Raw genomic sequence first — 24,599 nt, forward strand, 5'->3', positions numbered from 1 at the left:
TAAAAAAAAAAAAAATAATTTTAATTTTTTATTTTTACAATAGATTTTTGAGAAAACAATTTATATTTGGAAAAATATGTTGGGGCCACTGTGTTCCACATGACTTTGATTTTTAGAACCCTTCATCAATTTTACACGATGATTTCAAATTTGAGATTTTTTTTTTCTCAAATAATTACGATTATATCATTCTTATTAAAAAATATTAAAAACATTAAAATTAAACAAAAATGTTTGATTTTTATACCCTAAATAGAGCGAGTCACGCGTTATGGTTCTCTCTCTCTCTCTCTTTATTTTTTTAATAAGAATTACATAATTTTATTTTTATGTCATTTATATTACTTTCTTCAGGAAAAAATTGACGGAAATTTGTATGAAATTTCCTATAAATAGATTTGTAAGAAATTTCCATTCAAATCAAAATTGTATAAATCACAGAAGTCCTAGCATATTTCATTAATTATCAACTTGAATTTCAACTACTCAAATTTATCATCTTAACATTTATTACTTCTAGAAGCAGGGGTGGAGCCAGCCCCCCAAGTTGGGGGGGTCAAATTGAAAAAAAAAAGTTTTGGGTGGGCCAAAATTAGAAAAAACAACAAAATTTGGGGTAAAATTTTAATTTTTAATTTTTTTTTTTTTTTGGGAGAGCCTTGGGGCTTGGGGGGGCCTAGTGGCTCCACCCCTGTCTAGAAGGTCTATAATTTATCTTTAACATATTATTTTCTTTTAGTTGATAAATTTTGAAGTATTTAATTTTACAATAATGACAAAGATTTTAATAACTAAACTATGAAATTATTCTAAAGCATAGAGAATCATGATATGCTCGACACCAAACAAAGATGGATGGTATCTCTAGTATGAACAGTCCCTTTTTTGAGTTCCGATTGCAATCAACCGTTGGTTGGACTTGGTTCGATGATTGATTCTGTGTATAGTACTTGTGCTTCTAATAAATTGTGCATATGACAGTGAGTCAGACAACAGACAGTACGTTCTCCATTTTCTATGGGTGACACAAAGTGAATCCATCTTTTAGGTGATATATAACTTGATATGATTAGTTTCGATTGCAATTATTTGTTTAAATTTGAGATAATTTGAATAGATGATTGTGAAAGATCGTTTATAAGACCCACCTGACCGAATAGATAGTCGGACACTCCAATTTTTATATGAGGAATGATAGAACTCTTTCTAGTTGTAAGAGACCGCTTATAAGACTAACTTGATCGGATAAATGGTTAGGCACTCTAATTTTTATATAAGAAATGTTAAAACTATTTTAGTGTTCTTCTGATATCTATTTGGAAAGGCATAAATGTAATTAAAAATTACATCATGCTTCCATGTCATTCAGAAGGATAGATGTAATTTTTTTAATTACATTTATACAGTGGCGGAGCCAGGAATCTATCTTAGTAGGGGAGGAACTAAAAAAATATTAGTGTTAAGACTTTTCACACTAAACAACTAGTGGCCTAATGACACATACTCTAATGATATTCTAATAAAATTATCAGTATATTCCGATAGCTATTAATTTAAGAAATTAACGAACAATGTCTTAATAAAAAGAACAAACAATAACAAATAACGTACCTGAGAATGGCAAAAATTATACTGAAACTTGTCACTTGGCCAGACCAACAGAACAAGACTGCTAAACATTGCAGAAAAACACTATCAACAACTATAGATCATCCTATCTTAATCCAAACAAATACAACTATCTATGCTTCAAATTGCAAATTGCAATTTGCAATGACCGTAAGTAATAAAGAAAAGCAAAACAAAGAAAATTAACTTAATAAAAAAAAAAAAAAAAATTGCAGTTGTGGGCCTGTGACCCACGTTGACAAGTCACTTGACTTACATTGCAACTATTCAAAAAAACATTCTGAAGAGTCAGATAAGTCAACAAAATAGAAAGGAAAATATATATATATATATATATATATCTGAAAAGTCAGATAAGTCCAAAAAAAATTAAAAAATCTGAAAGTTAGAGAAGTCAACAAAATAGAAAGAAAAAAAAAATCTGAATAGTTAGATAAGTCAACAAAACAGGGAAAAAAAAAAAGAAAAAAAAAATCTGAAAAGGCAATGTTGAAAAGTCAGGATTAATTAGAAAAAAACAGAAAGAAAAAACAAAAAAAAATTCTGAAAAGGCAACGTTGAAAAGTCAGGATTAGTTAGAAAAAAAGAAAAAGAAAAAAAAGAAAATCAACAAAACAGAAAGAAAAAAAAAATAAAAAAATCCTGTAAAGGCAACGTTGAAAAGTCAAAATTAGTTAGAAAAAAAAAAAGAAAAGAAAAAGAAAGAAAATCAACAAAACAGAAAGAAAAAATAAAAATAAAAAAATTTGAAAAGGCAACGTTGAATAGTCGTGAACCACATATTTCATCCCTTATCTTGAAAGAAAAAGTAAAGAAGAAAGTAAGAAACTAAAAAGAGAAGAAAAAAAGAAATTAAGAAACTAAAGAGAGAACAATTCGTCTCCTCCACTCTGCAGAGAACAGTTCGTCTCATCCATTCTACCCGGTACTAGAAAAGAAAAAAAAGAGTAAAAGGCTTGCTGCTTAGTGCTTACGGTGCGAGAGATTGCCGAGGGGCGAGGAGGAGGCACAGATGCTGGAGGCGCAGTTCTTGGTTTAATGACTTCTGATAGTTAGTTTTTTTGTGTAGAAGTTCTAAAGTTTCTCCGGAGAGATATATGATTTTTTTTTTTTTTTTCACAAAAATGTTCCGTTCGGCTGTTCCTCTTCTTGAGCAAGTGAGCATTTAATGATTGTTGTTGGTTTTTTTTTTTTTGATAAAATTTTCTTTGACGGTTGGTTTTTCCATGTAAATGTATTTTTTTTTTTTTTTTTTTTCCTTTTGTTATCAGCAGGGGGCGGGCTAGCATCAACATTTTTTTTTTTCTTTTTAATGTAATTTTTTCTTAAATACCTGTAATTTTTTTATTTTTTTTTTCCAGACATTTAGGGGGGCGGGCGCCCTTGCCCAACCCCCTTTGTCTCCGCCACTGCATTTATGTCCTTCTAAATGGATATCAGAAGAACATTAGAAATAGCTTTAACATTCCTCTTTTTATATAGTCAGGTGAGTCTCATAAATGGTTTCTCACAAATGGCTAGATGAACTCTAACCTAATTAATATAATTAAACAAGTTAAACTTTTTAACTTTAACCCGCTAATTTTGTGTTGGGTTTGCAAGTCGTGCAAAAAATTGTCAGCCCTAAATATCGCATGTCAAGTTTGGATTGTATTGAGACATGAGTATAAGACTATATTCTATAAAAAATCAACCCAACTTTGACAAATTTAATTAAATGTGTCAAACCTTTCAAATCCCAACCCACTAATTTTTTTTTTTTTTTGACATGTCCACACAAGAGGAGGATGGAGGATTCGAACTAGTGACCTCCGCTTCATGAGGTGTGGTCCCTAGCCAATTGAGCTACCTTTTGGGGACCACTAATTTCATATTGAATTTATGTCAAATTTACAAATCGTATAAAAAATTGTCAGTCATATCCTTTTGTATTCCACCCGCTAAACCTCTTATTAAATCTCGTTAATCTATTAATTAAATATTTGAATTTATCATTTCCTACCCATTTGAAATGATTGGCAATTAGCATGATATTACCACAAAGGTTTTGGACCCATGACTTCACAATTTACATATATTTCAGTTAAAACATTTAACATGGTAAACACCACTTATAAGAGTTTGAATCCACACAAAGAATAGTGTTAATATATTAATTAAATGCAAAAACGTTTGAACTTTTGAAATAACTGATCATATATATATATATATATATTGGCAACCTTTTCACATAAACTTCTTCATAGAACCATAATATTTTAGAGGCAGTAAACAGTCTCATTTCCAGCACCATAAGCAAGCAGCGAATCTGAGTTCATTTCCCTGCCTACAATAATTCAATGCACGCAACGCTCAAGTAAAATTGAAAATCACACTATTTGCAATAAAGTAATACTACATACTACATAAACATCCCACAAAGCTGATGTGGGCTTGGATGGATAGGGTTTAAAACCTATCGATATTTATAACAGAATGAAAACAGGTTAGAAGAATCAAGTAACTACAAGCTGAAGCCAAGATCAACTACGAGACGGGGGAGAAAAAGAAAAGAAAAGAAATATAAATACAGAAGGAAGCTAGCCTGGATGCACACAACTTGGACAAGACACGAGAATGCAATAATGTAAATAAAGATTGTTTATCAACGTTGTCGCTTGCCGGAGAGGCTGATAGAGCTAACTTTCAATGGGGTTGCCACCACCAGTGGAGCTTCTGGAGAGTCACTAACAGCAAATTTGTCGTGCATGAAACGACTCTCAATAATGGACTCATCCTTCAACAAAATCTTGTAACAATAACAGCTTTTAAGGCCTTGCTGATTCCGGTAGCAGTCGTGAGCACTGTTCTTCACCTGCTGGAAGTCCCATATCACACTGAACTTGCCCACCGTTGCAACCAAATGCCGCTCTTGTTTACCATTTTCAGTGACCTAAAAGCCAATATCATATGTGAAACAAATCCATAAGTTAAATTAACTTAAGCTCATCCACTAACTAAAGGAGACAAAAAAGCACACATGTATCACAAGTCCTAAAAAAATCCAGAATGACCAGCAAACAAATCAACCAATTCAGCTGGAAATAACTAAATTAACAGGCACTCACGGAACTCCAAAAACTTAACTTTCTGAGCACTGAAACTAAAAGTAAAATCATATGCACACACAACAGAAAGGAAAGTTATCTACAGTGTTCACAGAAAATATAATTGTAAGACCCTTTTGTTTGGCAGTGTATTTCCACAGAGCTAATTCAGTGTTCCATATCAGATATTTCATGATTTTTATGCTCTCTCTCTCTTTTTTTTTTAACTAAAAGTGTAATAACCATATTATTAAACAGAGAACCTTTCCACACAAAGAGAACACTTAAAAGTCCAACCTAACATGATATATTGCTTTATGACTAAACAAACCCAAATAAAATCAGCCCCAGATATGCAACTAGACATCATTTTAGTGCCCATATGAAGTCAAATCTCCGATTAGGAACAGAACACCCTAGCCTAAACCAAATGCTCTGTCATTTCCATTCTCTCTTTCTCTTTCCTTTTCTTTTCTTTTTCTTTTTCTGGTTTTTCCCCTCAAATAACATAAAAACTGTCCATAAGATAGACATGTTCTTTTCACCATTTCTTTTTCAACAATCAGATCGACAAACAAATGTGTACATAAGCTAACAACCCTAGAAAGCTATTAATTATGGGCACGCTTCACTCTTCCAATTTGCAATATAAAATCAATGACAACTTTATACCAGATCATAACCCTTTTCTTAGTGCATGCAAGTACGAAATAGCACTCCAGTAGTTTGTCCTAAATTTCGACGTTAATAATACAAGCTCATATGTGAATTCCATTTGAACTAACAAAACACTTGCATAAAAAGTAGCTATTATTTTAAGTAAGTAGTCCCTCTGTATGCCAAATCAATATTCATAGGACTGCTTGCAAATGCGAACTAGGAAATGACCAATCAAAAAAGCACTTTTGCACTTAACCCTGGCAAATGTTCCTTTTTTAGTCATTACAGTAACCATTTCTTGGCAAAAGAACAAAAGAGAAATTTGTAGATATCGAACTGTTCACCAATGCATCTATTTGCCCCCATACTGGCAACATCCAAATCTAAATCTGAAACATTAAACATATATAATATGTATCTCCCAGAAAAATATCAAATTTGTTTTGGAACAATTACCAACTGTAATTAGTATGTTCCACAACTGCATTTACCGCTCACAAGTCACAACTACAGTGTTTTCACAAGATACGGTTCTCACGTTAGTAAAGAGCGCTAGTTTTAGAAAGATGATAGTAGTATGATTGGAAACAGATGCAGTATGGAAAAGACTTTGGGCTATAACTACATGATAGATGAAAAAAACACATATAAATGGTAGTATATTGTGAACCTAGTCACCTAGTGGTACTTATAAGAATAAAAGAAGACATCGCTATCACAAGAATCTCATTCATGGCCCATTAAATGGGGATGCAACCAGAAAGCTGAATGAAACAAGTTTGCCAGTAATCTAACCGTATATAAAGATACAACAAACTACCAAGACATATTCACAACAATTAGTAGTTGCAGCATATAAAAAGGATTATAAGTATGCCTACCCATGAGAAATGGCCACCGTGAAACTTATTATTTGCCCCAGCCAAATGTGAATCCAGAGGGGTCAGCTTCAACAACCTCGGAGCAGGAATCCTGTTCCCCATTCGACCACTAAATCCAGTCTTTGTTTTCCCATCTTTGTCAGTGAACAAAGTGCAGATAAGGACCAAATACGTATCGGCCGTGCCCAAAATCCACTTCCCGTCATAAGTAACATCTACATGAGTAATTGGCGAACCAAGCCCCGGAAAAGCCGTCTTGGCCTGCCTCATGGAGGTCTTCGAATACAGTCTTATCTTCCCATCAACAGAACCAACGACAATCGACCCATCCCCAGTAGTCGCAAAGCACTGGAAATTCGTACCCTTCGAGAACTGATGCCCCTGCGTCCAATGCAAAACCGGAGAATTCGCATTCGCAATGTTCTGAACCATTCCTCTCCGTTCGCGCATATCCCACTGGCACAACCTGTTATCATCCAATCCCAAAAACGTCGACTCCGAAGGGTCCAATTGCGACCCTTTGGTATCATTCGTGATATCCCTCATCGTAATGTCAGTCCCATCCTTCTCAAACTTCCACTGCGTGACAATCTTTCCCGTCTCAATATCAAGCTGTTGAAGCCCATTGGCGTTAGGCTTCCCTTCCTTCAATGGACTCATCAGGAGCATATTCGTCTCGGCACGCATCAACAGAGCCTTTTTGGGGGTCGATAATCGCCCCGAACTCAAACCCCCACCGTCGAATTTCACAGAAACACCTTTCCCATGAATCCCATGGTTGAAATTCCGGTACACCTGTACGCCACTGTCGTTCACCAAGAAGCTGTTATCCAATGCCCCCAATGTCAAGCTCTGTACGCCGCCATTCGCCGCCTCCTCGAACTCCTCCAGCAAGTCATTGCTCGGACGGACGGGCGTCGCCGGCTCAGGGCCGCCATCGTCAGTGGCATCCTCCCACATCGAATCGTCGGCGATCTCTGGCTTTAACCACCCTATAAAATCTTTCCCGTAAACCTTAATTTTGTTCTCCTCGGTGGCCTTAAGCCCGTGAACGTTTTCGAACAAGCAGTCCTGAAATTCGGTCAGGAATTTCCGGTACGCCTCTTCTGAGGGGAACTTCAGGGCCCACACGCCGTTGGACACGAAATCGACGCGGCGCTGATCACCGAACAGCTTCAATTGCATCTCGCTCGAAACCCTAGATCGGACCTTGGACCCCACTTTGAGAACCCAGGCACCACCGTCCGATTCATCGTCCTCATCTTCCTCGTCGTAATCATCGCCACCGTCGATTTTTGAGGTTCTTACAAAGGAATAAGACACGTGCTTGTCGGAGACGATCCACTTGGCCTTGGGGGTGTTGCCGCCGATGTGAAGGTAGAGCTTCAACGAATTCTTCGAATTAGGGTTGTTGGAAGAAGAGGAAGGAGAGGAAGAGGCGCCGTACTTGAGCTTGAGGGATTTGAGCCTTGCTTCGACCTCGTCTAGGGCTTTGGATTTGGTTGCTTTTGGCCGGTCCTCTGCGTCGTCGTATTGCTCTTCCTCCTCCCCTTCTTCTTCTTCTTCTTCTTCTTCTTCGGTGTATTGGTCTGAGTCTGCGTCAGACACGTCGAGGCCCTCGCGGCTCTGAGCGGTACCCATGTGGTTGAATTGGTTGAAGAGTGGGAGAGTGAGAGAGATTTGCCGAGAGCTTGGAGGATTTGATAGATTTCAGAGCGGAATTTGAGAATCTTTTTTGAACTTTGCGATCCGTGGAAATGGATGTCAGTTTGGGATTTGGGGCTTTTTATACGGGATGCTAACACCGTTACACCGGCTATTTCTGGTTTCCATGTTTTTGGATATATATATATATATACACACGGATTAATAGTAAGTTTTGAAATTGAGATTTCGTAAATAAAAAATAAATTATTTAAAAATTATGTTTTTAAAAAATTACGATTTACAAATGTAGAAAATTATTGCTTTTTTCAAATCGCAAGTAAGTAGTGACTTTTTTAGGACGTAGAATTTTAAAGACTAACATGCGATTTTGTCAAATACTTAACTACGTTTTTAAAAATTAATTTTTCATATTGCATATTTTAAAATTGATATTTTAAATCGCACATTTTGAAATCGCAAGCTCAAACAGACCCTAATATTATTTATAATTATTTGTCCAAATTTGAAAGAATTCAGATAAATAATTAAGAGAAACCACTTATAAAACTTACATCGATTTGTATTAATGTTATCAAGGGTATGTTTGGCTAGTAATTTTGCATGCTAAAAGTGTGTTTTTGAACAAAACTATGTAGTGTGTATTAAAAGAAGCAACGATTTGAAAAGTTAAAAAAATATATATATGTTTTTGTGTAGAAGGTAAGAGGGTGTCGTAAAAATGCACAATTTTAAAAGTCGATATATTTTACTAAATGCTTAATAATATTTTAAAAAATATATATATATTTTAGAAAAAAGTTAAAAGCTTCTTAGTGATGTAATATAATCTTGAATTTTTACGGTGAATTCAATGATCTTGATGGAGCAAACCTAACTTAAAGGTGAAGTAAAACCCCCTATGTATCATAGAATGTGAAATTGTTTTCAACAAGGGGTTCATATGAGTAAATAGTCTATGTCACCGGCTATCGCCCTTCACAGGTTAGCGTTGATTCGACGTCGACATTACTTCGTACTGAAGGAAATGATTAGTTAAAGGTTTGCACTTTGCAGTGTCCATTGTGTGTAGTTATAGGGAAATTACGTGGTCAGCTGTGCATTGATATTGAAAAAATGGAAATGATTCTTACACTCATTTCTTACAACAGTTCCACAACAAGCTGACGTAGGTGGTAATATTTTATTATTATTTTTTTTTGTTTTATTTTCTTTTTGTAAAAAAAATAATAAAATATTACCGGTCACATCAACTTGTTGTGGGGTTGTTGTGAGAAATGAGTGTAGGGATCATTTCTCTTGAAAAAATTATACAATTTTTTTTTTTTTATTTTGGTGGAAGAACCACCTACTCTACCACCTATTAGGCTGACTTGTCCTAAATTACTGGTATGAGGTGGCTGAATTATTCATGCGGCTACTTCCAAAATGGTAAATTTGAGATTGGTTAAAGCACTTTTCTTTTTTTATTTTTTTTGGTATTTTAGTATTGTTGGCAAGATTTAAATTGTTCATTTAAAATGAATGGTCTAAAAAAAATGTATTATACATCATGCAACATCCTAAAGATTTGAATATGTCAGCTATATCATGAATTGAGATTGTGCAATTGTAAGAAATTGCATAGGACTTACAATTATAAAGATTCATGTTGATCATTCAAAATAAACAGTCAAAACTTTAAAAATATAAGAAACTAATGGGTGACCAAACCATTTCATGGGGTGAACGACCACCCTCTCTCCGTTTGATGGGGTGGTTAATTACCTAAGTATTTGATAAGGTAGCTTATCACTTTTCAAAAGATAAAACAGTGATTGACCACACCTCAAAGGAGTGGCCAGCAATCAAATAAGGGTTGCTTGTCAACCCATTAGTTCTTTTCATTTCTTTGACTCAATTGAAGCAAAATGACCTGTTCGATACTTTGAAATTGTAGGCCCTATGATTCCTTGGAATTGTAAGATACTTCAATCCCCTATTGGATATTTATGAGTATAACTTCTATCAGGTTATGAACTAGGCATTTTTTGCCAGAGTTTGATACGTTAGCCTGGAACAAGAAAATCAAATAGAATCAAAACACCTAATTATATCTCCTCATATTCTCTCACTCTCTTCATATTCTTGACAAGTGAATTGCCGGAGAAGACGAACGCTGCCCAAGCCCGAATGTTGCCACCGCCCAAGACAAACGCTACCCAAGCCTGAACGCTGCCGCTCTCTCTAATTAGTTTTCCCACATTCACCATTGGCTTACATTTGATTCTCAGAGCCGACGTTAGCATCCTCTCTTTGTTTGTCTTGTTCCACCACAACATGTTGGTGATTGTAATTCGAGGGTGTCGCTTGATGTTCTTGGGTTTTATTGGTGATTGTTGTATTTTTTTTGTTTTGTTTTGTTTTGTTTTGTTTTTATGTTTTTATGTTTTTTTGTTTTATTTTTTCTATTAATTCATTCTTCGGTCTTGATTTAAGTGTAAAGCAATTCTTTCATAAGTTTTTGTAAAATACGCACACAAGGTGTATGATAAAATGCCTCAACCAATCTGCCAAATTATGAGAGGCTTTGTTGTATTTATGACCAAGCATTACAAAGGAATGAATCTATATAATTTTCTATAATTGACTGTCATGCATGCTCTCTTTAGTGATCTTTCCCATTCAAACAGATGCGGAGGAACTTAATACTTGTTCATATGGCTTCTGTTGCATCAATAATTATGCGTGTAGAAAATTTGATGCTCTGTTTTTTGTATTGTATAACAGGATATATTTTCAAATTATTCTTCAGTGAATTGCATTATTGCAATGTCACTTTCAGGACTTGATCTATTCCCAGTTAACTGGTTAATTGGAGAAAACTCCCATGAATCGACAAACAATGAACAGCAAATTGGTTGGACTTGGGGGTCATGTCGAACAGTAGAGTTAGCAGAGAATGAAATAGCCAGGAATGTCTCTAGATTTCAGTTCATAACACTTGTGTTTCGTATCAGTTTTGAATCTAACCAAATATGATGATTTTGGGTGTTCTTTACAGAAGCTTCAATCTCTGCCTTGGCTTCCTTTGGTAGATGATCCCACCAGTTGATTTTAAGGTTCTATGTTGTATCTGAGATGCAATAAAGCATTTTTTTCTTCTTCTTGTAAAACATTAGGGTGTATGTTGGCCCTCACGTGAGTAGCACAAAAGGCAACAAGATTTGTCATGTTTTATCAAAGGATCAAACTAGTCTTCTCTGAAGAATCATTGTGCAGTATGTCTAGTGCAATTTTTTGGCCATTATACAAGTTGATCCACCAAAATCAATAAGAATTCATAAGCTAATCCCCCAAAATCAATAGCAAAAAACCTCCTATCATAGACGAATAAACAAATCAAGTTGGAATTCACAATTTCAGTGCATTAATATAACTTCCCAAAATACTTAGTTGTAGCCATATACAAAAGTACCTGTAGTACTCATTTACTATAGATATTCATAACTAAAAAACCAATCACATATAGCCATATACAACCATAACTTGTGCATTACAACCTCACAAAAAAAGGCCACACCACACAAAAATTAGCAACTTCAAGGATTTCCATAGGTGTTTGCTTCTACCGCAGCAACTCCAAAACTTTGGCCAATTTTTCTATTGATTCTCCTCTTGCAATTCTAAAACTCCGGTGGCTGAAGGTTTTATGAAAGGTGCTTGATTTAACAAAACTCGAGAATGAGCTTCTTCAGGGTGAGCTCTAGACTTGAGTGAACCATGCTCGTCTGGTTACTTAGCAGTCGAGCTAGTGAAAGAGAAACCAATCCATCTGATACTGACAGAATGAGCTCAACATGCCGATCTTCACAAGCAGTTGGAACTTGAACCAAAGCATTGCACCTCATACTGACAATTGAGCTCTGCTTCTCATACTGAACATAAGTTTGGAAACTTTGGTCCATAAGGTTGTAGATGATGGAAGCTCTGCAGTATATCCTATTGCAGAGACTGATGAAGTCATATAAGCTCTTAAAATTGCTGACAGGGAGGACTGGAAGCACTGGAATAGGTTATTGAAAACCTCAAACCTGCAAAAGAGCTGAAAGACTAATAAAGTGAAAGTAACATGCAAATATATACGATTGAGGTTGTACAGAAAGGTTTAAAAGAAAAAAGGGAAAAGGAAAAACAAAGAAGCAAACAACAAGAAAACAAAACAATAAATAACTTTTAAGCATCTGATCTCCTATTGATTAGAGCATGTATAATGCCAAGACGCCTTTGAAAGGGATCATTGCCTAGTTACTTCACAAGAAATTTGGCAAGACTGAGGACTGAGAGCTACAAGGTAACAATTGATAACAAACCTTTAAACACTAGGAGAAATGAAGAAATTCAATCAGAAAGAAATTATGTATGGCATAATTTTTCAACAATTACAAAGAAGGTATATTAATGGTAAGAGCAAGAAGTAATGCAAATGAATGATTGCAAAAAATATAACGACAAGAGGCTCACAAATGGTAAACTAGCGTGGGGCACACAGTCAGTGCTCTTATCTAGGACCAGGCACTCCTGTTAGTTCAGTTTGGCCCTGGTTTACTATGATAAAAAAGACCAAAAACATCTAGTCAAAGGTGCAATTGAGCTTCTTATTCATCTAGTACACAACCAATATGAGACTTGGCACATATACGCATCATAATCCACTCACCCAATGTGGGACTTAACTTTCACATTTTTCATGTCATGTTGATAGCCAGAAAAGAAATTCATTTTCATGTCATGTTCTAGCATCACATCCAACAATTTTTTTTCCAGCAACAAAAAAGCAACAACCACATATAATGAGTTTACAGAAATAACATTACCCAAAACAAGGAACAGACAAGATGTTTGACCAGCTTTAAATTGAAACCCAACCCAATTTTTTCTTCCTGGAGGCAAAATGGTGAGTCGGTCTGCATTGAAAGACACTCAGCCAAACTAAAATACTGGTTCAGATCAATCCACCAGTATATTACTGTCCCGTACTTAACTGAATTTCTATGAGCTTGGCAGGCTACTATGCATAATCCAAACCTGAGTCCTTCATAGTCGATCCATGTTTGGAATCACAGGTTTATTGGGATAGACCGAATTACAGAATCCTATATAAGGCCTAGTGAACCTCCAGAATCACAAATAGAATACAGGAGATTTTGAACAGATTCTATCTTCTAAACATATATCACCTAGTGTTTGTTGTACAATAGAAAATAGCTACTAAATCACAAAGCCAACATGTCCTCTACCCTGTTTCACTCCACCAGTCATTTGTCAAATATCCTGAAGCTATGTAGAATCAGTCGTGATAGGCCAGGGAGAGAAAGACAGAGACTAAGACTGAGAGACTTACAGGTGGAGCAGTGGCTGAACCGTCAGGGTAGCAGCGTTTGACCTGGGTGTTGGCGGCGTGGTCCAGTCCGGGCAGTGGTAGTAGCGTCCGGCCCAGTCGGTGGCGGTAGCATCCGGCCTGGGCAGTGCCCTGGTGGGGCTGCGGATTTGGGGCAGTGATGGTGCAGATTGGGTGGAGAAGTCTGATCGATTTGGGGCAAAAATGAGGAGTTGTAAGAGGGATCCGGTACTTCAACAACATTTCATTTTTTTGTTTTTAGCTGACGTGTCAACTGTTTACTGGAGGGCATAAAAACCCTTGTTTTCTGCCGTGACCGGACAGAAGTTGCTCTCGATATTTACTTAGTTCGAGATCCATAACAAGCAAACTATTCTGTTGTTAGCTCAAACTAACTTGGTCCTTAGAGAAGTTGGTTAATGTAGAGTGAGATTTGCATCAACGCACTAAAATATAACTTTGTGGCGTTCTGAATTGGTTTCAACAGTCCAAACAAACATCAGCAATTGATTCTTGACAATTTTTGTTGTCATCTCACATCCAACAGCACATAAATAAACCTATGATCATAGTACATCTGCATTTTTAAGAACGACATTAACCTTCATTTTAAGTTTTCAATTTGCTAATTAAAATGCCACATGTTACTGCAGATGGGTCTAATTGGACTTCGTTCAACCAAAGATAACAGTTTTTCTTCTTCCCTTGGCCACCTTACAAATATTGCAACATGAATTCATTGTTTAAATCACAAATACAAACCTTAACTCAATGAGAGAACACAATGGAGCCAGAGAAGGTGGGAAAGTATTAGAGAAAACAAAAAGAAACTAAAATAAGAATTGTACTTCTTTCTTCTCACAAGGCGTCCCGAGCAGCGATCCGGCATGTAATAGCATCTGCAAGTGAGGATATCCCTAGTTCCTGGCCAGATATCTTATAGTGCTGAAAAATGAGAAGTCATTGGATCATTAGTCACTGGAAGCAACATGAAGAAAACCTGGTAAAAAAGAAGTGAACAAGATACTGCATTTGCTTAAAACCTTTTGTATCTGGGTCTGGTTTGCTCTTCCCTCCAACTCCTCCAAGGCAATCTCTTTTCCACTGATAAGTTTCTCTATGGCTTTCATCTGGCAGAATACCAAGAATTTACCAAACCAAAATGACCCATTGTTTCAACTTACTGGAACAACACAAAAGCATGATCTGCTGCATCATTCATGAACAGAGATCTCACCTCATCAAGAGTAGCATTGAAACGAGCGGCAAGGATGTACGTTGTGCTATCAGAGATTCCACACCTTTTCAAAGATTCTGTAATCTATTCATAATCAAAGCCAAGGAGTTTATCCAACCAAAACAGTAGAAAATTAAGCAAACAAACCACAATAGATAACTAGAACAAAATCATTACATGCTTAGATCCTGAGTAATTGTATACGAGCTCAGAATGAAGAGTGCGTGTTGTCAATGACTCCCGTGACTTGGCTACAAGTGTCTTGTGTGCAGCTGCTAGAACTGGAAAAACATCTGGAATCTGTTTTGATTCATAATAAAGGCAAAATAAGGGAAATCCAACAAAGTGTAGCTTATAAAAGAGCAAGAAATGTAATTGAATGGAAAAACGAGACGTAGGTTATATTATGTATATAAAGGATGTACAAGTGATGCATTGAGAAATGCAACTTCTGGTTCCAGTGTTCCAGCTTGCATAGATTCAAGCATTTCCCTGCAAATTAATGAGTTTATTAGGCATGCTCCACTTTTGTACTTCTATGAGGCAATTTAACCTATGGGCAGATACTTAACTTATACAGAAGCCACTAGGATTACAAGAACTAATAAAGACACAGAAATATATGAATGCAAGTGAAGATTTCAATAAAGCAATGTTCCCATTAAGTATCACTTACAATATTAACAACTAAAACGGGCTGTTAAGATGTATGCAGAAAGTTGGATCCATTTCTCCTCAGTTTGCATTATACATAAATTGGGTTCTCCCTCCATTTCGATTTCGACCACCACTACTTCCTCAGACCGACCTTCACTTCCCCATAACACTATCAAGCTCCTTCTAGCCTATGTAATGTTTCCATAACAAAAGGCAACCAAACTTCGCTTCCCCGTAGACTACAAGACTTCAAAATTGGTTCTTTAAGCAGAGAAATTTCTGCAGCTAGTAGCTACAGATTGAATTCAATGAAGGTGCAGCCCGCTTCTCATCAATTAACTCCCTTACTGCTAACCTATGACAGCAATGAAAAGGCATAGCTTTAGCGGGGAGTTTCTTTACTGTCATATGAGGAGGGTTGTTTTCGGTTAGGGAGGCAAGTGGTTCAACCACTTGGTGAGCGGGTTCGATCCATAATTCCTCCCAAAACTAAACTATTGACCCTAAGCTACATGTACAATGACAACAGTAACTCCAAACAAAATAACAGCCTTCTCCAGTATCCACTATCCACTATCCAAGAGGTATGAACATGTGTGCTCCTATTGACCTCCTTCTAGCCAATGTTATATATATATATATATCAAAAGACAACCAAACTCCAGTTAAAAAATTACAAGACTTCAAAATCGACTATTAACAGGCCAAAATTTCTAGACCGACCCATAATTCCTCCAACAACTAAACATAGACCCTTGATTCCACATAAATCCAAAGCAAGAGAAGTAGTTTTTTATGCACAAAACTTTTTTTTCCTTGTTTTTTTTTTTTTTGCCAAGTTATTAAGGAGAAAATCTGCTAATAATAGTATTAACATGAAAATTGGGCAGAAAAACCCTTTACAAACAGGAAACGAATTTGCACCATTTATCCTCTCGTCTTATTTATAGTAAAAAAAGAATAACTGAAAATCCGACCCACCTAATTTCTCTAAAAAGTATGAATCTTTAGGTACTTTCCAGACTACCCAAACGGAAAAGAACAGAAGAACTGAAAATCCGAAAAAAGAAAACTCACCCATCTAATTTTCTAAAAAGTTTGAACTGAATTCAAGTACTTTCCCGAGAATCAAACAGAAATAACTGAAAATTAGAAACACAGAGAGAGAGAGAAAGAGACATACTTGGAGTTGGTGACATCCGTGAAGAGAGCAACATAGAGAGTGTTTCCAATGATGTCAAACTCCTTCATAGCTGCCTTCTTTGCTGTGTCCTTGTCTTCTGTTAACAAAAATAGAACCTCCACAGGACTGGGGGGGGCTAGGGTTTTAGAGCCAGAGAGAAAAAAGAATAAAAAAGAAAAAGACAGACCAGAACGCGCCAGATAGGGGTCGAACCTATGACCTTCCGCTTAGGAAACGGACGCTCTATCCACTGAGCTACAGGCGCTTGGTGCTAAATCTTTGTTCCGAAATATATATGTACTAAATTTACAACAATAAGGTTGACCCGGTCAAACCACGTTCATGGATTCTCAAAATCCCATTTTTCTAACTTCAAGCACAGCCCCTCGACCATGCCTTCTCATTCTCTCTTTCTTTCCATGACAAAGAAAAGGAAAAGAAAAAACCAGAAAGTTCCCGGTTGGAATCCTTTCTAGGTTTCCATTGATCCCCAGAAATAAACATGTCCCTCTCCATCTTCCTCCTATGGCTTGTCAACGTCCCTCTCCTCGCCCAGTCCCTCCCAGTTCCCGACGTTAGAGGTACCACAATTTCATTGATTTACACTTTTTCTCAGGAGATAACAAAGAATAAAAATGAGTTATTCATGTATGTATGTTCATTTATATATATATATATATATGGTGCCTTCTGTTTTTCTTTTTCTTTTCTTTTTTTAATTGAAAAAAAAAATGGTTTGATGTAACATAAATATGAAATTAGTTTTAAATATTTTGTGTTTGAAGTTATCGATTTGCTTTTATTTTTTTTACCAAAAAAAAATAAAAAATTATATTCATATTAATATAAATATATATATAAATAATAAATTTCGATATATTCTGATCGATGCATATATAACTACCACGTTAACGCAGGTTATCTCATAAACTGTGGTGCGGGGGCCTCTGACGAGTTATCTATGGGCAGCCGGAAGTTCATCACAGACGAGGGATTCACAAAAGTTGGCAACAAAAGCAGCGTCAAACACCCAGACCACCTATTGCCCATACTAACCACATTGCGGTATTTTCCCGACGCAACAGCGCGTAAATATTGCTACGTGTTTCCGGTGATCAAAGGTGGGAAGTACCTGGTGAGGACGCTGTACTATTACGGAGGCTTCGATGAAGGGAAAGAGCCGCCGGTGTTCGACCTGATCGTCGACGGGACGAAATGGAGCACGGTCAACACGACGGAGGACTATGCCAATGGGCTTAGCTCGTATTACGAACTTGTGGTGGTGGCCATGGTGAAGATGCTGAGTGTGTGCCTGGCGAGGAACGAGAGGACTTTTTCCAGCCCGTTTATCTCCGCGCTTGAGGTGGTGTCCTTGGATGACTCCATGTATAACACCACCGACTTCGGCAAGTATGCTCTTAGCACGGTTGCAAGGAGTAACTTCGGAAGTGAGGGGGACATGATCTGGTAGGGAAATTAATCAACTTTTTTTCTGCATGATTGTAAGCATTAAAGTTTTGCTTATCCTAAAAGTTTAGACACCCAAAGTCTTAAATTTAGTGCACATGTTATCTATTTCCAAGTAGCGTCATTATAATTAACTCTTCCTCTATATCTTTTTACTTTTCCTAAAAAAATCAAATAGAAATTATTTTAATTTTTTTTTACGCTTTTTATTTCACATCAATAATTTTTTATTACTATTCAAATAAAAAAACTCACTATAAAACAAAACTTTATCACTTTTCACTTCTTATATCACATCAATCACTTCTTACTACTATTTAAACAAATATTTCACAACACAATTACTTACCAAACAAGCCCCTTATAATTGTCCAACAACATTGATATGTCGCGACACTCTAAATTAACTATTAGATTTTTTTAAATTTAATAATGTTTATTTAATGATTAGTTGAGAATACTACATTAGATGAATGTTGGATATAATTATAGTATATAGTATTTCTCTTTAACTAAATGATTAAATTCATAATCTTTTAGTATCTTCACTTTGTGAAATAAGTAGTGATTTAACTTTTATGTGTTCCCTACATAGATTCTCACTGTTTGTATTTGTTAAACTTATCAATGCATGTAACAATGGATAATTAGGATCATTTTTGAAAGAAATCTGAAATGGCTGTTATCAATACGTGCATGTATAGTAAAGGAATTAAACTTTTTGTTTCCCTTATTTTTATGCTATTTTCTTCTTCTTCTTCTTTGTTTTTCCACAAAATTTAAATAAATTATATATAGAAAAAGTACTCATGCATACTTTCTTGAAATTAACACTCAATTTACATTATATTCCGAACTAAAGATTGCATCAATGTCCTTCCTCTCTTCACCTCTCAAACTATCAAAAATTTGTAATGTATTCATTTTGTTTTAAAAAGACAAAAATGCCCTTTAATTTTTTTAGTAAGATAGAAATATCCTAAATTTTTTTGGTAATTTGGAATGATATTGATGCAATTTTCAGTTTATGAGACATTACAAATTGAGAATTTATTTAAGAAAGGTACGTTTACTTTTCCCTTAATTATATGTTTCATCTTCAAAATCTGTAGTTAAATGATCACAGTCTCTTCCATAAATGTTATTTAATTTGCTTTTATGTATTGTGTTTTCTATTTGAGAAATGTTACGCTTTTCAAATTTTTATTGTTTATTTTTATAGAAGTTAGTTTTCAAATGATGTGTCACCATCCCATGAGATTTATTATATTTGAGAAATTAATATATCACCATTTTATTTTGGATTAAGGCCTTCTCAAATTATTTGTTCGAATTTGAGAGAATTCAGACAAGTGATTGTGAGAGACAACTTATGGAACCCACATGATCAAATAAAAATTAGGCTGTCCAACTATTTATCCGGTCAGGTGAATTTCATAAGTGGTTTCTTACAATCAATTCATTCAATGTTAGAATTCTCTCCTCAAATTCGAGCAGATAATTTGAGAGGATCGTGATCTATTTTATGAGATGGTAACACATCTTTTGAAATCTAACTTTTAGAGAAAAAAATGTAAAATTAAGAAAACAAAAGAATGTGAAACACAAATGCTTGAGAGAATTTTGATGGTTAATATATTATGTAAACATATGAACCTAGTTATCCAGATGACCAATTCAACCGGCTGTGGCAACCATTTACGGACCATAACCCTGCTGTCACAAGCCGCTCCAAAATAACTTCTTCAGACTTTTGGAACTTCCCACCGGCAAAGTCATTCCAAACAGCAATCACAACAAGCCGAGGAAAGGAGCTGCATATCCAGTGGCCGCCGGGGAATCTCCCGAAGACCAGCTACTATATCTCACTCTATTTCCAGGACAATCGGACGCCGAGCCCAAATAGCTGGAGGGTCTTCAGTGTTTCTTTGAATGGCAAGAATTTCTACACTGATCTTAATGCCACAACCAGTGGCGTGACCGTCTATGCCGCACAATGGCCTCTTTCTGGGCAGACAGAAATCGTCTTGACTCCGGGAGATGGGATGACTGTTGGGCCGCTGATCAACGCAGGTGAAATTTTTCAGATCCTGCCTCTTGGTGGAAGGACTCTCCCTAGAGATGGTACCCCCTCGATCTTAAGCCACTTCTCGTTTTCATTTTGATAAATGTTTGGTTTGGTTTTTTTTTTTTTTTTAATATTTTTTTTTTGTCTATTTCCGTACAATAAAAGCGCAAATCCGGCCACCGTTAAATCTATGAGACCCATATGTGTGTCTCATAGATTAAATAATATATTTGCAAATGAGATGTGTAAGATAATGACATCAAATACATCTTTTTTATTTTATGTAGAAATATGATTTTTTGCTATCCCAAAAAACAACTCTTCGACCACCTTGCCCGTATGCCAAGGTGGTCCTCTAGTTAGCTTCAGGTCTTCTTCTTCTTCTTCTTCTTTTTTTTTTTTAACAATAAAAGAAAAGTGAAAGTAAAAATTGCTACATGGACAAAAGTTATTAGGAGTTGTATTTTGGGGTGACAATATATCATATTTCTTTTATATATATGAGTTGCATGCATGCACCATCTATGTTTTAAACGAGGATGAATTTCACTTACACCTCTCTTGAAGTATAAGTGATTTTGCAATTATAATTTTGAAGTTTTAAATTTTTGTAACCTCGGTACTCCATGTTTCGACTTTTTTTAATTTCACCATTTTTTGTTAAAATACCCAAAATGCCCCCCTTTTATAAAATAATAAATAATAAAAAAAAGTGAAAAATCTGGTGATTCATGGCTAGCCGTGGGTCGGTCTAAGGTAATTTTGAATTTTTACTTTCGTTTTTTTTTTAAAAAAAAAAAAAGAAGAAGAAGGAATTTTGGACATTTTGACAAAAAATTGGTGAAATTAAAACACACTTATCGAAACATGGAATACCGACATTTCAAATTTTTAAATTTGAAAATCATGATTGTAAATCCGCTTATATTTGAAGGATAAGTAAAGTTTCCCTTTAAACTATCTAAATTTTTTTTTCTTGCTTTAACCATTCATTTGTTTTGCTTTAACGTTCCATAGCTTCGGCAATGGATGAGTTGGCAAGAAACTTGAACAACCCACCTTCGGACTGGAGTGGCGACCCTTGCTTGCCTAAAGAAAATTCATGGACTGGAGTAACGTGCAGTTCTGGCGGAGAATTTGCTCGCGTTGTCTCTATGTAAGTTTCCATTAAGTTGTTGCATGAGCTTGGATAAATTTTTACACGACTCGTAAGCTTAACATGAACTAACACGAAATTAATGAGTTAAGGTTAAAAAGTATAACCTGTTTAACTAAACAAATTGAATTGCGGTTCACCTGTCTCCACACGACCCAAATACGATATGCAAACACGAATTACTGCTTCTAATAATTACCTAGTTCTTTAACGAAGCGTTTTCAATGAATCATAGTAAATTAAGATTGACTTTGATTTGTGTTTGACATATTCTTTTTATTACATGAAGGAATTTAAGTAATGTTGGACTCACTGGGTCACTTTCTTCAACCATTGCCAAGTTAACTGCACTCACCCATCTGTAAGTAATCAAGTCTTGCATGTGGCTCGCACATTACATTGGATGATACTTGTCTGATTGGAATGATTTTCTTGCAGTTGGCTTGGGGGGAACAGACTGTCGGGCAACATCCCTGAAATGAGCTCATTAAAGGCACTACAAACTCTGTAGGTTATCTAACAAATTCATGAAATGTATGTTATGTAACCACTAAGAAAAAACGTTAATTATATTTGCGTTATCACTTCAAAAAGACTAATAATGTAGAACCAATGGCGGGATCTTTATAGAATCAGTCTCATCTAATAATTAATGAACAAATGTAAAACTTAGTATCATGAGTACCTCTATAATCTACTCACTCAATGTGAACTATTCATCTTTTTAACGTAGGATTAATCCATGACGTCTTTGTCAAGGATACGTCATGATGTGCTCTAGTATTACGTGATGTTAATTAGTAGCTAAGTTGCTCTGATACCATTTTGTAACATTAGTTGTGGGAAAGCATGCAATAGTCAGATTTATGTTTTTACACTGAATTGACTCGTTTTTCTAAAGTAATAACACATAGGTGACTAGCATTTTTTATGAATCGTGTTAAGTTTTCATTCTCCGTTGCTTATCGTTTCTGATTAGCTTCCTTAGATCCACATTTAACATCCTGATCTCTATTTGTTTGTCTTTCTTCCTTTTTATCCTGATGAAGGCATTTGGAGAACAACAAGTTTGAAGGACAAATTCCTCAATCACTAGGCCAACTTGCAAACCTACGTGAGATGTAAGTATTGCCATTCAAAAAAGCTACCAAATATTATGCCTCTTTTTCCTTTTCTTTTGATGACATGCTTTGTTAACAGATTCCTTCAAAATAACAATCTTGATGGTAAAATTCCATTGGCGCTGCAAAAGAGGAAAGACATAAACATTCAGTAAGCACAATACATCCTCTTTCTCTTTTTAGTTTTCTTAATACAAATATTGCATGATATTTAAAGTATTGATTAAAATAATTATTTCTTATAAGTTTAAGCTTTTAGAATAAGAGTCGGTTTGGCCTTATGATTTTGCAGGCCAAAAGTGTGGTCTTGAACAAAATCGCCAAAAGCATATAATTTGGGAGTGCATTTTTAAAAGGATGCAATTTAAAAACGTAAAAAAATCTAAGTTTTCATATCACAGACAAAGAGTTGCATTTTTAAAAACTCATAATGATTTTAAAAGCTAAACTGCAATTTTAAAGGCCAAATCATAGTTTTACCAAACGCTTAACTAGAGTTTTAAATCGTTTCAAATCGCATTTTTTGAAATCGTTTTTTTTTTTTTTTTAAATCGTATGTTTTGAAACCGTAAATCTAAATAGATTCTAAATGATGATTTAACTTGGTATTAAAGCATATATCATGAGTTCGAACACCGACTCTACAATTTACCCTTGTTTTTGTTAAATATTTTGCCTATTGAGCCTCACTTGTTTAAGGGAGTATTAAAATATTAATTAAATGACTAAATTTACCATTTCCGATAAACTTATCCTAAAGTGGTCAGTTTTAATCATTATTATTATTGAAGATAAGTGATGAGCTAATAACTCATTGAAATCATATCTAATGGCAGGCTCTATAAATTTCAACGACTGATAATTCTGCTTTGGTTTCAGGGTGTCCCCTGGAAATAACGTGAAGAAACCAGCATAATTGTAGTGAAGATAGATGAGAGAGGAGCAGCAAATGCTTCGGTACCCGTTTAGGATTTCATAATTGGGAAGTTTTGTGGGTTCAAATTAATGAAACTATACAACGTTGTTAATTAATTATCATCATGGTAACTGATCACCTTGAAGAAAGGCATAGAGAGAGATTGATTAGCCAATTGGTTTAAGCAAAAGGTCTACATATGTTTGTGTCTGGGTTATCACATTTTAACGTGATGCCAAACCAATACAACTAACAAGTAATATTACGTGCTAGAAATTACTCTAATTCTAAGGAATTTATGAAATTTCTAAGTGCTCAAGTTCATTACAAGTTACAAACATGTCAGCCACTAAACAATTAAATTCCATTGTAACTGACATGACAATGCTAGCTATGTGGTCTGTCACGTCAGTTTATAAGTTTGTGTGAACTATAACTTCACGGTTTACTCTCATTTTGTTTTTTCTTTCTTAAAACAAATGTTGACGTGATAGGAAAAATATGCATCGTCTCACATCAATTCAGTAGGACGGTGGTATGACAAATAGGTCAACCCTTTTGTTTAATTTATGCTTTTCTTTTCCCTCGTAAGTATATGTATCTATTACGAATGATTCAGAAGTGCTTTCCTTCATAAGTAATGCTACATTTAGAACTCTTTTGCATGTGATTGGAGCCAATTCAACAACTAAAATTTTTTAACACTTTCCAATAACATGATGACACGTATCAACAGATTGTACAAAAGTTAAAAGTTGTAGGTCTAACATTTTTTTTTTCATTCATTCCTTGTGCAATTTTGCCTAAATCGTTGGTTTGTACGAGGGTCATCACCTTAGTAATCCAAATCGTCACCTTGATGAATGTTAGGGTTAATTTTTTTTAGAGTATATGGAGTTTGCCTCGAAATCGAATAGCCCTCTCGATTTACAAAAGTATCACACAAACGGTACATGTAGACAACTTATAAACATAATTGGTACTTCCGTCCATTTTTTGTAAAAAAAACAAAAAAAATTAACGGTCTACCACATCAAACCTATCACAAAATTTAATAGGAATGCGTGAGTTTAATTATTTAATTAATATTCTAACAATAAACATTTGCTGTAGCGCTTAATTTTTAAGAGTATTGTTAGAAATTACATTTTTATCCCACAATACTGACGTGACAGTTTTAACTAATCCTTAGATTTTGTTTTTAGAGTAATATTATATACCACATTTTCATCTCACAATGCTAACATGTTAGTGTCACCTCAACATTTTGGGATTCAAATGTAGTTTCTAGCATTATTCATTTTTTTTTTTTTTTTTTTTAACGATAATTGATTTAAAAGTTTGTTGGGACCACCACATAAACATTATTGAATAATTATGAAATAAAAAGAAAACTGTTAAGACCATCTAAGTCGCCTTAACAAGCTTAAATAAGTTAAATGTCAATGCTACAACGCACTGTTCTAATTTATGAATTAAGATTCATTAGAATT

General features: G+C 35.2%; 3 protein-coding genes and 1 non-coding gene across 9 annotated transcripts; 1 reads left to right on the top strand and 3 right to left on the bottom strand.

The window, feature by feature from the left end:
* Positions 1-3,986: 3,986 nt before the first annotated feature.
* Positions 3,987-8,039, bottom strand: LOC133881527 (protein CYPRO4). Its single transcript, XM_062320470.1, has 2 exons — positions 6,257-8,039; positions 3,987-4,561 (listed from the first exon to the last, which is right to left on the bottom strand). Exons 1-2 carry the CDS (start codon positions 7,895-7,897, stop codon positions 4,274-4,276), a joined length of 1,929 nt encoding a protein of 642 aa, XP_062176454.1. The 5' UTR covers positions 7,898-8,039; the 3' UTR covers positions 3,987-4,273.
* A 3,225-nt stretch (positions 8,040-11,264) lies between these two features.
* Positions 11,265-16,592, bottom strand: LOC133882803 (uncharacterized). 6 transcript variants are annotated; one of them, XR_009902727.1, is made up of 8 exons: positions 16,379-16,592; positions 14,964-15,030; positions 14,716-14,838; positions 14,539-14,622; positions 14,345-14,431; positions 14,150-14,246; positions 13,305-13,485; positions 11,265-11,994 (listed from the first exon to the last, which is right to left on the bottom strand). XR_009902727.1 is itself a non-coding variant. In XM_062322028.1 (7 exons), the coding sequence occupies exons 1-6, from the start codon at positions 16,444-16,446 to the stop codon at positions 14,160-14,162; spliced, it is 516 nt and encodes a 171-aa protein (XP_062178012.1). In that variant the 5' UTR covers positions 16,447-16,592; the 3' UTR covers positions 11,265-11,994; positions 14,150-14,159. The 6 variants fall into 6 exon arrangements, 4 of the variants coding, with proteins under 4 accessions (XP_062178012.1, XP_062178011.1, XP_062178010.1 ...); XR_009902728.1 differs by having other exon boundaries at positions 11,265-12,005; XM_062322028.1 differs by lacking the exon at positions 13,305-13,485.
* On the bottom strand, positions 16,571-16,643 carry TRNAR-CCU (transfer RNA arginine (anticodon CCU)). The gene has a single exon. It is a non-coding gene; the product is annotated as a tRNA-Arg (tRNA).
* Positions 16,644-16,845: 202 nt separating this feature from the next.
* LOC133881306 (probable LRR receptor-like serine/threonine-protein kinase At1g67720) lies at positions 16,846-23,106 on the top strand. The gene is made up of 9 exons (XM_062320230.1): positions 16,846-16,959; positions 17,296-17,845; positions 19,506-19,969; positions 20,931-21,069; positions 21,359-21,430; positions 21,508-21,576; positions 22,119-22,190; positions 22,270-22,341; positions 23,070-23,106. The coding sequence occupies exons 1-9, from the start codon at positions 16,881-16,883 to the stop codon at positions 23,104-23,106; spliced, it is 1,554 nt and encodes a 517-aa protein (XP_062176214.1). The 5' UTR covers positions 16,846-16,880.
* Positions 23,107-24,599: the final 1,493 nt, after the last annotated feature.

The sequence above is a fragment of the Alnus glutinosa genome, chromosome 11 (genome assembly GCF_958979055.1).
Source record: "Alnus glutinosa chromosome 11, dhAlnGlut1.1, whole genome shotgun sequence".
NCBI classification, from domain to species: domain Eukaryota; kingdom Viridiplantae; phylum Streptophyta; class Magnoliopsida; order Fagales; family Betulaceae; genus Alnus; species Alnus glutinosa.

Excerpts from the sequence above, each read along its gene's own strand:
- LOC133881306 (XM_062320230.1), top strand. The coding sequence starts at position 16,881 with ATGTCCCTCTCCATCTTCCTCCTATGGCTTGTCAACGTCCCTCTCCTC. Across the intron at positions 16,960-17,295 it reads CCCAGTTCCCGACGTTAGAG|GTTATCTCATAAACTGTGGT; the intron begins GTACCACAATTT and ends ACGTTAACGCAG. Across the intron at positions 21,070-21,358 it reads TTTGCTCGCGTTGTCTCTAT|GAATTTAAGTAATGTTGGAC; the intron begins GTAAGTTTCCAT and ends TATTACATGAAG.
- LOC133881527 (XM_062320470.1), bottom strand. The coding sequence starts at position 7,897 with ATGGGTACCGCTCAGAGCCGCGAGGGCCTCGACGTGTCTGACGCAGAC. Across the intron at positions 4,562-6,256 it reads ACGGTGGCCATTTCTCATGG|GTCACTGAAAATGGTAAACA; the intron begins GTAGGCATACTT and ends ATTGGCTTTTAG.
- LOC133882803 (XM_062322028.1), bottom strand. The coding sequence starts at position 16,446 with ATGAAGGAGTTTGACATCATTGGAAACACTCTCTATGTTGCTCTCTTC. Across the intron at positions 15,031-16,378 it reads ACGGATGTCACCAACTCCAA|GGAAATGCTTGAATCTATGC; the intron begins GTATGTCTCTTT and ends ATTAATTTGCAG. Across the intron at positions 14,432-14,538 it reads TCAATGCTACTCTTGATGAG|ATGAAAGCCATAGAGAAACT; the intron begins GTGAGATCTCTG and ends GTATTCTGCCAG.